Consider the following 18611-nt stretch of genomic DNA (forward strand, 5'->3'; position numbering starts at 1 on the left):
TCCTGTCAGGCCCAAGCATTTGTACTCTCATGGATTTCAGCAAGAAGCTAGAGGTTTACATCATTTGTTGAATTTGAGCTTTGTAGGCTGACATTTGGATTAGATGTTTAAAAATATATCCTCTTACTTGTTTGCAAAAGGTCTCTCTTCCCTGTGTTGCATCAGAGCAGCTGTTGTTGTGCTCTGCCTTTTTCTTTCTGGGACTGTCTGTGACAGCCACCAGCCATCCTTCTGTTTACAGTCATTACCACAAGGAAATTGGAAAATGCAGCTACTGGGACATGATTATCTTCTCTTTCATGTCAGATTTGTCTTCTTCTGTGACACAGTAAAAGAAATGTTTGTACATCTAATAAAACATTTATCTAAACAGAAATGCCATGTGCTGGTTGAAAGAGCTGCTGATGTAAAGCTAATGTAAAGTAGGTTTACTAGCAATGGTGATACGTAAAGGGTGACTAAAGGGGGCTATCTCTCCCTCCTGCCAGCCATACTAATGCCCACAGACCCTCTGTAATCAGGAGTGAGGAAGCCTCCAGAGTAATAGCTGCAAGATTTAGATAAGAATCCTGAAACAGGCAGAGGTTGACATATTTGTCAGTCTCTAGGACAGGACAGTCTTGTGAAATGAATGCTTAGTCAAAGGCTTGTAGCACTTGCCAAAGCTCTTGGCTGAAGATCAATCCAGTTTGACTTCTTTCTCCAGTTCAGTGATCATAACCATGCAATCCTTGTTTTATGAAAATAACAATACACAATTGCATTTTTACCACTCAGGAATATGAAGAAATAAATGAAAGAGACAGAAACCTACCAGTGCAACAAACAGTTTTGAACACTGTATGCTATAGCCCCATCCTCCCTGCACATGGGATTAGTGTTTCGTTGTACTTTTTTTAGCTTGTTGAACTCACAAATCCATAGTCTTACAAAGCAGAAAATATTTGAGAAGCAAAGAGACAACCCCCCCAATCTGCTAAAACTTTTATTTTGAGCCTATTTGTTTAGCCTTAAAAAGGTATTTTTGATGGCATACAGCCTCAGAATCAGCACCTTTGCATTTACAAACTACAGTGGACCATTGGCAATTTATGTTTCCCTAGTTTTGACTTTTAAATGAGAAGATCTTACTCTTTGTTCCTGTTTTCTATGAAAGGCTTAACAGTGCATTGCTGCAATGAGATTACATATTATGAAGATTCCATTCACGGACTAGGTTCACAGGACATTAAATATTGATTTAGTAATTTTGTTATAAATGAAAACTATAATGAAAATGCCTATATAAATACACAGTGCAGCTTTTGTGATGTGCAAGTCTTGTTTTTTTTCCCTTTACACTCCAGTTCACAAGAGCATCATTAGTGCAAATTAACGAGATTTTACTGTACATTTGTAGTAAGCTCTTAAATGTATTTCAACAGATTGAGCCCAATGTACTGCATTAATTTTCAGCATCTGGCTTGGTGAGAGATTTCTCAAGCTCTTCTGCAGGGTTAGGTTTCTTCTGGCTTGGGATAGCAGGTAGGACACGGCTTGGTTTTAGAGGCTCTCCTGATAGACCAGGCAAGACAGAGTAGAGTGCGTGATTCTGAGAATATCCCCTTTTCTGGGATCTGGTGGTTGGGGATGGTGGGAGGATAACAGCAGCAGTCCTTAGGGAATTTAAAGGCAGAGACTTAAACTTCTTAGCACCCTGAGATGGTAGCTGGACTAGAATAAAAAAGAAAAAAAAAAGAAAGAGTGTACAGAAAATGAAAAGCATGACATTTTGTAAATTAGTTTGCTACTTTGTTTGAACTGTTGTTTGTCTTGAAAAATGTGATCAAAATATGAGTGAAAACTCACTAGAGTCTGGTGGGGCTAATGCTCAATAGATGAAAACAACTCCAGTGTTAAGCAATTTACTTTGTTTCTGACTGGTAGGACTTGACAAGTAGAAAAGTTTACTTTTGATAAGCAGAAAATCTATAGTTTTTCTAAAGGAGACTTGGCTTGTTTGGAGAGATTTCCACAAGATATTCTTTCATCAAAAAACACAGGCTGACCAAAACAGAAATGTTCAGTTGCAGTGTATCAAACAAAACCTTTGTGGGAGGATGATGTATTACCCAAGGTAAATTCTGATCAAAGTCTTAGGAAGATGAAATGGAAAAACGGAACATTGTCTGGGTTTCTGTAGGCACAATCTATCATGAAGGTGTGTGTCCACACACTGCAAGCCACAAACAGTGTGTCCTTTACCTGGTAGCATACTAAGACCAACACTGAAACACAGGAGCCACATCTGTGGCATGTCTCATGTGTGGATTTAGATCATCCCTAATCTCCACCTCATGTTTAGCAGTGTAACAGTGTTTGTGCTTTAACGTTATATATATATTTTATAAATTGAAATCCTCAAGCTTCTTCATTCAACTAATTCACTTGGATTTTTAAAGGATAATTGAAAACCTTAATTGCAGACCTGTTTTTCTCTGCCTTGGAATTAATTGTGCATTGCATTAACTTATTTTAATGTATTTGTCTATTTTATTCACAAGTATACAAACAGTATGGAGTTTTAGTTTTAACCATAGGATGAACCCCCTGCTGGAGTTAATGCCATCTCTGCTTTGGCTACAGAATCTTCCTTGTGGTTTTTCACATTAATTTTTCCTTGGTTGCATTCTTATTCCATCTCTGATTTCCTTGCATCTGCATCTGTTGTGAATAATGCATGAAATGCTATAAATGTTTTCCTCTGAGATGATCTAGCTTGAGTTTTATTAAGTCATGAGAAGGTTATTTGGATTTTCTATTTCTCTGTCTTCATCCTTTGAAACTAAACACAAATGCTTCCTAGAGTTCAGGTGTTAAGATCCATTCTCTGAGCCAACCGCTTGCCTCAGATTGGTATGATGCTTGTGTCCTGGTTCTTTACATGCAGGAATAATCCTGCTATGAAGAACTCTGCTCAAAAGGTGACCATCTCACCTTAGCATTATCATTTAATTTCCTAGTCATCTCCAAGAAAAAAATAAGTGTTCATTTTTCCTGGAAGCCCCTTTGATTACACCCTTTTCATAATCTCTGACAGAAATTTCCCTGGTGCAGGTTCAAGGGAATTCTACAGAAATGAGGAACGGAGAGGAGTATAGCCCAATGAAAATCTTGTGTAATTCCATAGAAACATATGAAGTTAATCTATATTTGGATTCTGCCCACAGCTGGTGTTTCTCAGAAGTGAATCTTTGGACTCTCACTGCTCATCAAGCAGCATCGAATAATCAGGACACTGGCAGAGTGGATGCAGCAGAAGAGAGAAATTACGTAGTTTTATTAACTTTTCCAAAATTTTTCATTGAAAATAAGGTAGATCCATTACTATACCATGACCATACGCCTGATGGGAAAAAAAGGCACTCTAGGTATAATTTCTCAGAGAACAGGTTTGCCATACAAAAATACCTTGATAAATTTGAGAAACGGAGAAGAATTCAGATAGTAAAACTCATAAAGGTCAAATGCAATTCATTACTTTTAGGGGAAAAAAAACAAAGAAATCCCAAACCACCCAAAATCCAAACATAAGATGGAAAATAACTGTTCTGTGGGAGTAACAGTCTTGCAGGTAACTGGGGACACAGACTGTGCCCACATCAGAAATATATTGAAGAAGTTCAAGCAGAAATGCTGCACTTCTATGCCTCAGCAGAGCAGAAGCTCGCTAATCTTGTCATGAAAGCCCTGTTTTGTCTCTTGATTTGTGTATTATATAATTAATAAATCAGAATTTTTTCCTATTGAAGACAAATATTACCCCTGTAATGTGTACGCATGTTTGTTTGCATCTACATTATTTTTATTATATACATCGTGCAAAAGAAGTTGAAGCACTTCTTGTCATATTTCCCTGTAACATACGACATATATTAATTTAAGAATTCATTATTTATTTACCTTGAATAGTAATTCTCTAAGACTTAACAGGTATCTAATAATGTATTATGCCTTTATAGAGAGGATTTTTTTAATTGCTTTTTTTTTTTTTCATGCTAATTTCAGTACAATTCAAGCAGACAGTGCTTACTAAGAGCTGCCTGGCATTTGGCAGTGTGGTGTAATTCGCAGGTCATATTCAAGATTCATTCATGTTCAGAAGTTCAGGAAATTGCTTAGTTCTCCCATCAGTGAAAAAAAACTCAACACGTGAATACTTTAGTTTGTGTTGAATCCATGTGAATTAGGCAGGGCTAAATATAATACAATGGCCCAGTTTTCTGGCAGATGAAAGGATGTGAATGATAACATGAAGGGTTTCTTCTAGTACATCAATAGGAAAAGAAGGACTAGAGGAAATATGTGCTTGCTGCTGAATGAGGGGAGCGACCTGGTGACAGATCATACAGAGAAGGCAGGTACTGAATGCCGCCTTTGCTTCACTTTTTACTGCTGAGGCTGGCTCTCAGGAATCTCAGTCCCTGGAGTTCAGAGAGGAACTCTGGAGGAAGAAAGACTCTCCCTTACCCAAGGAGGACTGGGTTAGAAGTTATTTAGACAATCTGGACACTCACAAATCCATGGGTACTGGTGGAATGCACTCATGAGTGCTGAGGAAATTGGCTGATGTTCATGATAAGTCACTCTCCATCATCTTAGAATTGTCATGGAGAATGAGAGAACTGCCTGAGATCTGGAGGAAAGCCAGTGTCACTCCAATATTCAAAAAGCAGGAAGGACACAGGAAACTACAGGGCAGTCAGACTCACCTCCATCCCTGGAAAGGTGATGGAACAGCTCATTCTGGAAGTCATCTCTAAGCACATGGAATAAAAGAAAGTGGTCAGCATTGATTCACAAAGGGAAAAATCATGCCTGACCAATCTGATAGCCTTCTATGATGGCATAACTAGCTGGGTGGATGAGGAGAGAGCAGTGGATATTGTCTACCTTGACTTCAGCAAGGATTTACCTATTGTTTCCAATAACATCCTCATAGGAAGCATGGGTTAAATGAGTAGACTGTGGTTTGGATTGAGAACTGACTGAAGGACAGAGCTCGGTGGGTTATGATCAGTGATACAGGGTCTAGTTGGAGGCCTGCAGCTAATGGTCTTCCCCATGGATCAGGACTGGATCCAGTTTTGTTCAACATCTTTGTCAGCAATCTAGATAAATGGATGGAGTGTACCTTGGGTGCATTCGCTGATGGTACAAATCTGTGAGGAGTGGCTGACTTACCAGAAGGCTGTGCTGCTATTCAGCAAGATCTGGACAGTCTGGAGAGCTGGATGGAGAGGAACCTGATGAATTTCAACAGGACTGAGTGTAGAGTCCTGCATCTCGGGAGGAATAAACACATGCACCAGTACAGGTTAGGAATTGACCTGCTGGAAAGCAGCTGTGTAGAGGAGGATCTGGGAATGCTGGTGGGCAACAAGTTAACCAGGAGCCACTAATGTGCTTTTGTGACCAAGAAGGCCAATGGTATCCTGGAGTGCATTGAGAGGTCTCCTACCTCTCTTCTCTCCTCTAGTGAGGACATACCTGGAGTACTGTGTCCAGTTCTGGGCTCCTGAATTCCAGAGAGACAGGGAACTACTGGGGAGCTACAAAGGTGATGAGGGGATGGAGTGTCTTGCTTATGATGAAATGCTGAGAGGCCTGGGACTGCTCAGCCTGGAGAAAAGAAGACTGAGAGGAGATCTTACCAATGTTTATAAATACCTAAAAGGTGCTTGTCAAGAAGATGGAACCAGTCTCTTTTCAGTGGTACCTAGTGACAGGAAAAGGGTCAGTGGGCACACACTAGAACACAGAAGTTCCACCTAACCATAAGGAAGAACTTCTTTACTTTGATGTTGATGAAGCACTGGCACAGGCTGCCCAGAGAGGCTGTGTAGTCTCCTTCTATAGAGACTTTCAAAACCTGCCTAATTCTGTCCCTGTGCAACCTCCTGTTGGCACAGGTGTTGGACTAGATCAGGTCCTTTCCAAACCCTACTATTCTGTGATTCTGTTCATTGAAATTTTGGTTTGTAAACCAAATGCATATTGAGGGCTCATTTGTTTCCCTTTTTGGAGCATAGGCATATGTTCATGCAGTCAAAGTTTACAGCTGTGTAAACTACCTCCAGAATATTTTACATACTAAATATGTCCTTAATGATGGATTTAAACATGGGAAAAACAGTGTAGTTTAACCTCATCCCATGTCTGTGTAGCCATCACAAACCGTGGCAGTTTAGGCTGGGTGCCTCCTAGGCTGCCACATAGTCACATCTCCAGTGTTCACCCAGTAGGAGGACACAGGAAGCAGCATATTTCTATCCATAAATCCTGCACCCTATAAATCCGTCTGCAAAGTCATTCTCCTCCTCTTTCTTCCCTCTCTGTGCCTGTGGGAGATGCTTCCCTATCGGGTAATGGTAGGGGAGTATCTCAGGCCTCTTAGGCCTGTTTAGGCCTAATGCCAGAGGAAGGGGTAGCGGGGGGGCAGTCTTAGGTCTGGTGAGCCTGAGACCAGCCTAGTAGTGGAGGGGAAGACAGAGCCCTGGGGGTCTTGGTTGCACCCTCAGGAGGGGAGAAGGGAAGTGTTGGGTGGCCTTTGCATGTGGTGTAAGGGAGCTCTGTATGCTTTGGGATATCCTTACCACTATGCTTTGCAGTTTTGTAGAATACCAATTGCTTTTCCCTTTAAACTTTCCATCACTATCCGATCCACTTGTGTGAGCATCATTCTTTTGCCTCTCTCCAGGCAATAGAGGATCTGTCCCGCTCTAAACCAGGACACAAACTCACACTCGTTCAAAGAAATGATCAAAGAAGTGAAAAACATTATCCAAAAATTAGTGCTTTCCAGCTAGTCTTGCATACTGTATTCAGTTCAGGGTATCCAGTAAGGATTTCAGAACTGTTAGATGCATGGCTTTGAAATAATACATATAATATCTGGTGTTAGTATATTTATCGAAACAGACGAGCCTGGGTGCAGCACTGGGGTCTGTGAGAAATAGAACACTTATGGCTGACTGCTGCACATCCTTGTATACAGAACCTATATACACAGCAAAGCACCAGTGGTTATTCCCGTTCAGAAGGCAGAGTCAGCTACTGAAGACCTAGTGATGCAATAAGAGCTACTTTTCACTCAGTCTCTTTCACTCAGTAGTGACTCTTGAGTGGCTGCTGTTACTAACCACAGAAGTGAGAATAAGGCTGTCAAGGAGGTGTTTCCTAAGGAATCCAGCAGAACGGAGGACTCTTAGGCCTTCTTCGTTTTGCAAGCAGTGAGCCATGGTGACCCTCTGCAGAGAGTGCTTTGTGGAATCCTTTGCTAACTTAGTGAAGAAAAAGCTTTAAATCACGATGAATAACAACAAAAGGAACCACTGATCTCCAGAAAATATTGCTAAATAATTAGCAGAAACAGGTTATATTTTTTGTTGTTCAACAAGTAACAACCTCACTATGGCTTCAGACCTTCTAAGACACGTGAAGAAGTGAGAGGAGCAGAGACAGTTATAGGTTGAGGACTAAGTGTCCTACCGTTGAGATAAAATGTCTTCCAGGGGCTATACAGTCCAGGGGAGGCACAGGATATCATAATATTTGTTATTCCATCCCATAATCCTGCAATCCCTATATAACCAGACACCACTACCTGTTCTCTCTCTTTCTCCCTCCTCTCTGGTGCGTGCGGCTCCTGTTATCTCTGTGGCTTTTGGCGGAGTGCAGACTTACTGCAGCCTTCTGCAGCCTCCGTGGCAAGCTAATTTCTAGCTACACCCCTGGGCCAGCTGGGGAAGAAGATTTTGACTTAGTGAAACCTGGTAGGCCCAGGTGGAGAGCTGGGCTGAGGCTGATTCTGTTTTGTGTATATTTTTCCTTTGTGCGTTTTGTACTTTTGGTTACTTTTGTAAATAGTATTTTCCATTTAACCTCCAATTCTGTGCAAGTGTTTTTTATTTACTCCTTTGGGGTTGTACTTTTGCCCTGGGCAGCGCATGGCTCAAACCAGGACAGAGAGTTTTCAAGAAAAAATTGTTCTGGGATTGTGTGAGTGGTGTGTGACAGTTGTAAGCCTGTTTTCCTGGAGTTACGGGGTAAGACAGGGTGTGCTGCCGATGGAACCACAGCATGCAGAATAACAGAGATGCCAGGCTGTGCTGAGGCTACTTAAGAAACCATGTGAGGGACATCTTTGGCCCTGGAGACATCTGAAGGGTGGGAGTTTAGAAATTATGGTTTAAAGTCACTCTTTTCCTAGGCTGGTTTTTTATTTTTTATTATCCTCTTCCTAATTTCAATTTTAAACAATTTTGCTTCTTCCTAATTTTTTTCTCAATGCTCTTCCTTTTTTTTTTTTTAAGCTGTTTCTTCTTTCTGTTAATCTCTGAATAGTTTCAGTTCTCGTTCTATTTTTTGCTTATTTTATTGTTCTACCTCTGTGGTTGCTTTTTTTTCCCCCCACTGGCTTTGTTGCATTTGCCTGGATAAAGGCTGTCCCACAAACAGTAACATTTTTTTGTGATGGTTGAGGATGAGTGAATTTTTGGCTCTGAAAAAATTGTTTGGAAAGCTCCAGGATCACATGCGTAATTTGTGTAAACAAAGAAATGTAATCTATTTTGTAAATAAAGTTTCTTTTCTGTTATTGGCTGGAACTGGTGTGCAAGCAGTAATGACACCTGGATAAATGTGCTGTGTTAGTTAATTAAACCGTGATTACTAACTGCAAGAATTGTAGATTATTTGTAAAACACCTTTTTTTACAAGAAACTGGAGCTAACATCCTGTTGGTATGAATTACTGCAGAAACATCAATGGTTATTAAATAATTTTTTGTTAGGATTTCTCTTGCAACTGTGTTTCATCTAGAAGACATGAAGGAACATTAGTAGAAAGCTTAAAAATGGAAGACTTGGAGCTGCAGTTTTGAATGCAGTTAGATTATTTTCTTTCCTCTGAGCACACAGAGAATGCCATCTCAATATTCCACATACCTCTACTTCTTCCTTTCTTAATTTGCAGAAGCAGAGCAGGATTCTGTACTTCCCCTGCCGAGTCTGGTGTTCCCTATAAAGCCAGCTCTGCTGTTTCATTTTTAGTGATGTTGTTATAGCTGCAGAATTGCTTCTGAAACTCAGATTGTAAGAGACTCTGAAATGTGAATGCTTTAGGACTTGGCTGATCTGCAGGATGGCAAGTAGTAGTAGTAGTAAACCTGGTATGCTCATGCAAACTACACTGGCAGATTTGCGCTTAGCGGAACACAAGAATGTGAGGGTGGGACACTGGTGGGAGTAGGGCTACTATTTGTATGTGAAGAACATGCCGGTTGCTGGCGGGGTCCAGTCTAGGACACTCACCAAGTCTTCACACTGTAGTGGGGCCTTGAGGCTTTCCCTGCTCTTCAGGATCTTGCCTTGGGAATGAGGAGCTGGCTGAAAGTGCAAAGGGAAAAAAATACTGCTGCTCTTACAATCCCTTTATTCTAGCTCCTGTGTTATAGAAAAAACCAGTAGCTGTTACAATAAAAAAACGGAATGATTTCGATTCTTACACAAAAGCTAGTCTCCTTGCTGTGCTTAAGACAGAGGAAGATGGAACATATTTTCATCCATGTAACATTCAGAAAATGACAAAGTTTTTGGAAATTCGGTGATTGTGTTCCAGTGCTCTCTCCTCTTATTTTTGGTATCAAAAACACACAGAAGTGTGTGGTTTTTTTAAAATTTCCTTCCTGCTTTCTACAGAAGATTCATTCCTTATCCTGTCTTTCATCTCACATATCCAACCTTTCTCAGCCATGCAGTCATTAGGGTGCTGTCATCCATCTCCTTACATCCTGTAAGTCATCACGTTGCATTGTGTCCTGCCCCATATGAAAGGCTGATAGAACAGGTGGATGTGGACCTTAACTGGCTGAAGAAACAGATAAACAAGAGTCTTACAAAGGGGAATGTAAGATTCTGCACCTAAGGGTGAGCATCTCCCTGCACCAATACATGCTGATGATCAAACAGCTGAAAAAGATTTTGTCAGAAAGAGATCTGGTAGTCCTGATAGGCCACAACCTGAGCATCAACCAGCAGTGTACCCTTGAGGCAAAGACAGCCAACAGCATCCAGGGCTGCAGTAGGCAAAATGTTAACAGCAGGTTGTGGAAGGTGATCTTTCCCCCATACTCAGCAGTGGTGAGTCACATATGGAGGGCTGTGTCCAGTTCTGGGGACACAAGTACAAGAGAGATGTGGCATACTGGAGCAAGTCCAATGAAGGGCAATAGACATGGTTAAGGGGTTGAAGTGTCCAGCCTCAACGAGGAGTCAGAAAGAGCTGGGACTGTTCAGTCTTAAGACGAGAAGTCGTCTCAGGGATATGCCTTGCCAATATGTATAAATGCCTGTTGGAATGGAGTAATTAAGAGGGAGCCAGACTCTTCTATGCAGTGTTCCATGAGGGAAAAGAGTCCGTGGACACAATAGTAAGAAGAAACATTTTTACTTCGAGGGAAGTGAAACACTGGAACAAGCTGCCCAGAGAAGTTGTGTAGTCCCTGTCCTTAGAGGCACTTAAAACGTAACTGGATGTGATTCTGAGCAACCTGCTGCAGGTGATCTCTCTACAGCCAGAGGGATTGGACTAGACAATGCCTTCCAACCTCTGCCACTCTATGGTGTTATGAAAAAGGAACATTGCAACCTCTCTTAGACACTCATGTACCAGCAACAGAGACACACTCTATGATACTGTAATTGAGACTTGCAAGTACTTACTTTTGTGTGCACAGTGGTTGGATATGGGAGCTAGGCTGTTCTGTATTGGTGTAAGTTTTTTTGTTTTGGGTTGGTCTATGGACATCTCTTGAAAATGTTTACCTGTGAAAGAAAAAGATAATTTGTTACCTTGTGAAAATAATTGTAAATAATAAAGTGCGCTGTGGATCTCTGACTTCTAGGAACAAAAGAAAACTTACATAGTAATTCTCAGATATATGTAATAACAAGAAATTACCATGTGAAAAAAGCTGTTGCTTTGTTCTTTTTTGCATTCATTAAAAAGAATGACAGATTTAATATAACCTTTGTGTGTTCCCTTATCACTTCATCTTATATAATATTGTAATTGGTCCTAAATGGGCACAGCCCAGTAGTTCTGTCTGTGTAAGAATACACTAAATTTGTAGGATTTGATTTCAGACTAGTTTTCAGACTTTTCTAACAGTATCTCAGCCTTTTTGAGTACAAGAACACAAATGGAGCTCAACTGCTGCCTGGAAAATGAGACTGGTGGAAGGCTAACAGCAGTAAAGGTAAACCTTGAGAGAATTTTGCCTCAGCTGAAAATGTAGCAGAACTGATATAAACTTATACTGATTTTTATTAAACTATGTTCACGGCAATTTCATCTTTACCAAGAATAGATACTGGAAAATAAAAGATTAATTGTCTGACTGTGACATTTGATTGGCTAAGATTAAAGTTAACGTTGGTCTAGTGCTATTAAAAAAAGCAATATGTTATATGATGTGATGCATTTCATTATATAAATAACACAGCAAATATTGTTAAAACAGTAGAAACTCAAGCAAAATTTGTCCCAGATCCTTTTCCTGTGTTGATTTTATTCTGTGATGTTTGAGTCCATCAGATTGTTATTATCCCCAGATCTAAGATGATCCTTGTAAGAAGTTTTGAGTTGTCTTGCCAAACAGCTGCTCCATCTAGCATGGCATTGCAACATAGCCCATTGCAGAGCAAGCATATGCTCTGTCAGCATGCAATGATGAGGGGAAACACAGGCTGGGTGTAGTAGGACATCTTAAACAGTAGGAAGAAATGCAGTGATATAAATTGTCTTTTTGGCTTTGTAGTTGGTACTTGGCAATATCTATGTATTGCTGAGCTCTACAAGGCAAAACCAGAGCAAAACAGCTGCAAAACAGTTTCCTAGAGGTGTGCTGAAGCAGTTGTTAAAACTGCTCTAACTGTAGTACTGGCTAAATGGGTTATGCATGAAAGGAGCTGAAGTGGTGTTTATCAGAGAAACCCCTATGTTGTAGTGCAGCCTTTATCTCAGCAAGCAGCAAGATTCTGGTACAAAGACCACTGCAGTTAATAGCCATTGGATCAATCTACTGGATCCCATGTGTTTAGATGATGTGTTTTGGGCTAAAGCATGAAGAATCTCTTACGAATGACCTGTGACTAATACAAACAAGCTATGATTTCCTTTTCCCTGTTTTCTCTGTGTTTAGTCTTTAACACTTCTCCAGGGTGATCAAAAAGTTAAGTTGGTAAATTTCTTCTGTAGACAGCACACCTGCTGTGCACAAAGAAATAAATATATCAATTTCAAACTAGCAGAGAATCAACCTTCCTTCTCCCATGAGTGCAATTCAAGTTTTATTTTGGTTTCAATGATACTTATGCTGAGAACTGATGGCTTATTTTGTACATACCATTATGGCTTTGATGATGGGAGGTTTTTTTTGTTTGTTTGTTTGTTTTTCTGTCACGAGATACATTTAACACAAATGGGAATATCTGGCAGCAAAACAACAGTACAAATCACAATCCTGTTTGCAAGGGTGATACGAATGCTTGGAAGATAATCATTGTTGTCTGAAAGTTCTGGCATCAAGTGGAAGTATTCTTTCTTTCTGTCTCCACATACCATCAGAGGAAATAATTTTCCTTTTGTCAAGACATTGTCTCTGTCGTCCCCGAGAGCATCCTTGTGATGACATTTATTTTTTAATGAAAGTAGGCAATTTCATTATTTTAAAATACAGAACTGCTTTTTCATTTACTGACATATTCTATAGGTTGTTCATTGATTTTCCTTTGTGTTTAGATAGGCAAACCACACTGTGATGTGTTTTGCAGAAAAGTTGTAAGTGTTGTGAGGAATGTCCTACTGTATATCAGTCATTTAGTTGTGAAAGAAATAGCCACACTAATCAGCTTCGCTCTACTCTTTCCATGGCCATGAATTGTTTCCTATTGTACTTTACTATAGGGCTTATGCCAACATAAACTTAGTAATAGCCCGTTATTTACACTGCATATTCAATCAAATAGAAGGTACTGGGCTGCTGTAATAAAATACTACGTTAGACCTGCAAGGTTAATAATCTAAAAGATGAGTGAGTGATAAAAGGAGGCTCCAGCTGGTTGAGGGTGTTTTTAGCTATATCACTTGGAATTTCTCTGTTTACACTATTTTACCTGTAGAAAAGCAGATGGCAGTAGATTTTGCGAAAAAGAGATGATTGCAAAGCCCATAAATACAAAATGCTTCAGACGGTGGATGCCAGCCCAGTACTGTGCCTGGCAAGCACTCTTACAATATTGACAATAGTTTTCAGTATAGTTTATCTTTGTTCTCTTCAGTGAAGGACAAGACAAAGAAATTATTCTAAGGGAATGATGACAAGCAACCTCTCCCCTTTGTGTAAATTCTAAGGCTCAGCGAGTAAATTGACTCATATTTGATATCCAGGAGCAAAGAGAATAGAAAAAAATCTTCAAAAATCCCCATTTATGTGCCAGCTGCAAATTAGCTCTATGTGGTCAAGCAAGAAAATCAGAGTTTCAAATTGAGTTCCCCTAGATTACTGATACCCATAATCGTGCCCTGGATATTCAGTGATTAGGAAATTACATGTAGCCCCCACAGTCATAACTCAAAAAATTGACTATTAACACTTCAGTGTCCTTCGAAGACCAGATGTTGTTTTTTCCATCAGATGGGCCTCAGAGAGAGCTGCCTGTGAAGTGCTGGTCTGTAGCCAAGCTGATGTTTCTTCTGATCCCTGTTAGTGCAGGCACAGTGCACTGGAGACCTGAAAGCCCTGGAGCTCATACAGTAAATGCAGTTTTAATTCATAGCAAATCAGATGGCTTTAGTTACAGGGGTAGACAGATTTAAACTGCACACATAGGTGCGAAGAGGGGTAACCAGATCTTTTTGTTGTGAAGAAATGTTAGGCAGTATCTGGATTGTGCAATATATTCTTGTTGGAGCCTCTCTGCCTCCTTACGAGCTTTTAATTCACATGCTTCAGTGGAAGCTATTTTTGCCAGTACAGGAATCTTTTTATTATTGGAAAGTTTGGTTAAAGTGAGCTGGTACACAGAGAACTGGGCTTAAAGCAGACTCAGAGGTTTTTTTTGTTTGAGGATAATAATAAACTGTCATGTAAATGGACTTATTCTTTGTCTGGACATGCAAAGACATCATTGTAATAATTAAATTTCTCATAATTGATATTGCTTTGCCCTTATAGACTGATGGTCCTTTATTGAATCTCTCTGCAAATATGGAACACAGACTCTCTTCTGATTCCTCTGGTTGCAATTTTATGTCATAGGCTGTTCACAGAAGTCCACCTGTCCTCTGTGTAGAGCAAAAAAGAGTTTGACCATATATTATGCTACGGTCTTAAAAAAAAAATCACATTTTAAATAACATTGTAGTTGCTTCCACACCAACTGTATTCACCATCTAACTAATTCTGCCATGAAAAGTGTTCCCATAGTTGTTCTGATGTTTGATTTAACCTAAACTGGAGTTTGACTTCATTCCTTCTCTGTCCTGAAGGGTCAAACCCCAAAACATGCCCTAGCCCAGACAGTGGGCTAAGCACCTGCAAACGTGCTAACTTGACCAGATGGTCAAAGCAAATGTATAGCACGTGTGATTAACATTGTAAGCACTCATGAATGTGCAAACCTGGGCACTTCCTGGGGTCCAGATAAACATGTACCACGTGTGATTAACTTTGTAACACAGCTGTGAACTGTGTGTCCCTGGCCATGTTTGGATATGCCCCATCCTATAGGTCCAGTTATCAGGGTTCTGTGTTACTAAAGGGCATTAATTGTCCTGGGAGAGTATTTAAACCAGCCAAGAAGTCAGGCAGCTTGCCTTGTTCTCATCCAGACAGCAACAAGAGCCAAATGCTGCCTGAGTAGCAGCTAAAGGGTCTGCCCTAGCAGACCAACTATACCTGGGCCTTGTTCTTACTGCAAAAAGACAAGAGCCAAATGCTGCCCGAATAGCAGTTCAAGAGCTTGTCCTAACAGGCAAGGACTACACCCAGGCCTTGCACCTGGACGCAGGCAGAACGGGGAAAAGTTCCAAGAGAATTGAATCCCAGAAGAGGCTACAGCCTGGCAATGGAGCACACAAGAGAGAGGCCCCTAGCCCTCTCTGAGCCAAGGACTGCTCGAATCATAGCATATGAGAAAATACCAGGCAGAGGAGCAAGTCGTGAGTACCCGGCTAATCTGCCACAGAATCTCATTGGTGGGAAAACTACAGATCACAGCACCTGTAGGTACAATTTGAATTGCTGTATTGGAAATGTTAGATCTGTGCTTAAATCATTTAACTGTCTTTATATGTGGAATGTAATACCCACAACCGAACAGAACCTGTGAATATGCTTTGTAAATAAGTTATAGCAGTGTTTGAAGACACTACCGCCCAAGATATTAAATTGTAACATACATAAAATATACATTTTATTACATTCTCTTACTGTCAAAATGAATTATTTTAAACATTTTAGCCTTACTGTACCCTATTTATTACATTGTATTTATTTAGATTGTAAAAAAGCCCTGAAGATCTTCTGCATATGAGCTGAACCATGCTGAATTCAGTGCATCAAGAATCATACTAGAGCAATCTTTGATAGCTATGTGGAATTTGAGGTTTATATGGCTGAGTGAACAGCTGAAGAGCGCAGAGCAAAAAAGGTAGCGACACCCACAGTCCAAGTCTATCAAGCTTTCAGGAACATGTCATAGTGTTCAGGAAGTGAACTTTTTGAATAGCTCCTTATCACTCTAAAACAACATTTCCAGCCTTTATTTGCACAATGTAGAATGCCATGTCATTCTGAAGTTCCCACCTCTCATTATTAGAGATGTGAGCAAAGTTCTGCTGTTTTATAGATCCCTTCTCTTAGGAGTCAGTCCAGTTTACACTATTGTGCAAGCTTAGTTACTGACCTAACCTAACTGAGGATTCTTCTCAGACAGGGTTTCTGTTCACTGCTCTTTCTGCTGGACGATAATGTCTTAGTCTGTCGGGGTGAGGGTAGATTAACTTACTGTGTAATGGTTACTCCTTTAATGATGTATTGGTAGGTTTGGAGATTGCTTTTTCTTGCTTAATTTTCAGTGGGATATTACAGTGGTTGGAAGGCATGATAGGCGTGTTTAATTTTGGCATGGGGCTAATCCCAAAGGAAATGAAATTGGAGACACTGACATGTTGAAGCAAACTTCAGCATGCAGGCCAGCCAGCCAAATTAATTTAAACATGGGTGTGAGTCAAACAAAATACTAGATCTCAAATCCTGCCAAACCCTGGGTTTGAGTTTATTTCAGAGTTCTGATTCTCTGCTTCATTACTGTTGCATTACAGTTTCCAAACATGAGGTAAAACCATTTACAGAATCATGGATTCACAGGTTGCATTGGGGTGGAAGGGACCCTCAAAAATCATATTGTCCAACACCCTTGCAGTGAGCAGATCCACCTCCCGCTAGATCAGGCTGCCCAGGGCCACATCTAGTGTGATCTTGAATGCCTTCAGGGACAGGTTCTCAACCGCATCCCTGAGCAACCTGTTCCAGTATTTCATCATTCTCATTGTAGAGAACTTTCTCTTTATGTCCAGCCTAAATCTACCCTGCTCCAGTTTTAAGTTTACTCCACCTGTAAATTTAACAACCTGAATTCATGGAGAAACCATGAGAACTGACAATCAGGGTGGGAGAAGCATGTAGGGATGATATTACAGCCTGGAGTCAGATTTTGTCTATAAAGGGGAAGTGTCATGGTACACAGCTGTCCAGCATGATGCATGTGGATTTACCTGGTGGGATCCAGAAGCAGCTCTCAACAAAGTTAGAGATTTGAGTTCAGTACTGTCCTGTTGCACATCTAGTTCCAGAACTAAATGCGGACACAAAGCAGCAGGCGTGGTAATGGGTGTTGACGTGCACATATGTGCTGATGGCTTTTACCTTGCTCAGGTACCTTATGTGCTTCATAAGTACCTGCATTTTTGCATGCATGAGACCTTTTAAAGGTCTTATTTTCCACACCTAAACACCCTGCTCCAGCTGTAAGCTGATGTCCATGTTATTGATGATTGCTACTACATAGAAGGACAAGAAATAGAAAAAGATTAAAGAAATCGGAAGGTCATGAGTCAGATGTACTTATTTCTTTCTGACTCAGCCTGGCACATCAGTATATATGGTAGAATTTGGAAAATAGAGAAGAAAGAAGTTACCTGATGGAGAACTGGGAAGTGAGGGAAGGCGAGGAGGGCACAAAAGCACATGGTGTGATCTATCAGAGTTTATGTTATTTATCAGTTTATCTGAAGGAGGCCTAGAACGGACTTTATAGCAATGTAGTTGGTTAGAATATGTGTTCCAGGAACCATCCAACAAGCCCTGGCAGCTGCTTCTGTGGTCCAGCAAGTTGTGTTCACTCCTACTCTTTTGAGACTTGTGTGCAAAATGGTGAGTGCTGGTGCTGGGGGAGAAGCTTGACATTGCACTCTGGGAAGCAGTTAAGAAGGAATTGCCAGCAGTTATTGGGGGGAGGCTCTGGGTTCTGGTGGGCTGAAGTCCCTGACACTCTGATTGCTTCTTTTCTGGTATGAGGTACTTTGTATCTGTGCTTCTTTTAAAGTCAGCTCTGGTCATACACTCATCTGGCATGTCTTTGTAATTTGTGTCCATAATGCAATCGAAAGTGGTGATAATGTCATCTACTTCAGAGGTTTCTTCTCTAGAAGATTGGTCTCGGATTCTTTCTTTCTGACTGATTTTATGATCATCTTTCTTCTTTTTGCAAGAGAAGATGTGGTTCAGCATGCTGAATCGTCCTTCTTTCTTTAGGAGTCTGTTGTTCTGAGAGGGAAGCTGATGAACTGGTTCAGAGCCACTGGAAGCACAAATCGAAATATGATGTCATTATTGTCAAACAATATGAAAAAGAATACTGCCTGTGTTAGGCCAGTAAACGGGATATATCCTGTTCAGATACATTTGTAGGAGTGGTTCAGGGAGGCAGAAGGTTGGGACTCCAGATTTGTAATTAATAAATACTGAAAATGATACGGTGTTACTTCACTCTTTCTTATGTTGTTCATTGCTCATGCTCATCTTAATATGGGGTCACTGCAGCTATCAGGAAAAAAAACCCAAACTTTTCTGGCTTCAGCATTGTCCTGTGTTAAGACAGCCCACTCTCACAAGCTCTATTCCAGATCAGGAGAGAAAGTAATAAAACCCCAAAAAACCACAACACCCTAGGTTGAGATAAATTTAATGAAATTATTACAATGTATAATTACCTTAGCCTGTTTCGCAGAAAAGCATGGCAAAAGCAGAAGCAGCAGCAAAAGCCAGCAACAAAAGGACTCCTCCACCCACAAGCCTGCATCCAGCCCACCAGAAAACCCAGCACCCCAAAACTGGAAACTGGAAGCAGCAACCAGAAGCAGGAAGCTTCTGTTACAATATGAACGACAAGCCCCAAAATACTTTGCTCTGACCAGAACTTTCATTTTTAAAAAATCTGGCATGA

General features: G+C 40.6%; 1 protein-coding gene across 1 annotated transcript in view; it reads right to left on the minus strand.

Moving 5' to 3' along the window:
- Positions 1-1444: 1444 nt before the first annotated feature.
- The window catches only part of ANKRD55 (ankyrin repeat domain 55), a 58057-nt gene continuing 40890 nt past the window's right edge, over positions 1445-18611 (minus strand). The window contains exons 10-12 of the mRNA XM_054398129.1: positions 17305-17966; positions 10764-10865; positions 1445-1713 (exon numbers count right to left, since the gene is read on the minus strand). Coding sequence (XP_054254104.1) covers positions 1445-1713; positions 10764-10865; positions 17305-17966 — 1033 coding nt within the window. The remainder of the gene's footprint in view (positions 1714-10763; positions 10866-17304; positions 17967-18611) is intronic.

Source organism: Indicator indicator, chromosome Z (assembly GCF_027791375.1).
Source record: "Indicator indicator isolate 239-I01 chromosome Z, UM_Iind_1.1, whole genome shotgun sequence".
NCBI lineage: Eukaryota > Metazoa > Chordata > Aves > Piciformes > Indicatoridae > Indicator > Indicator indicator.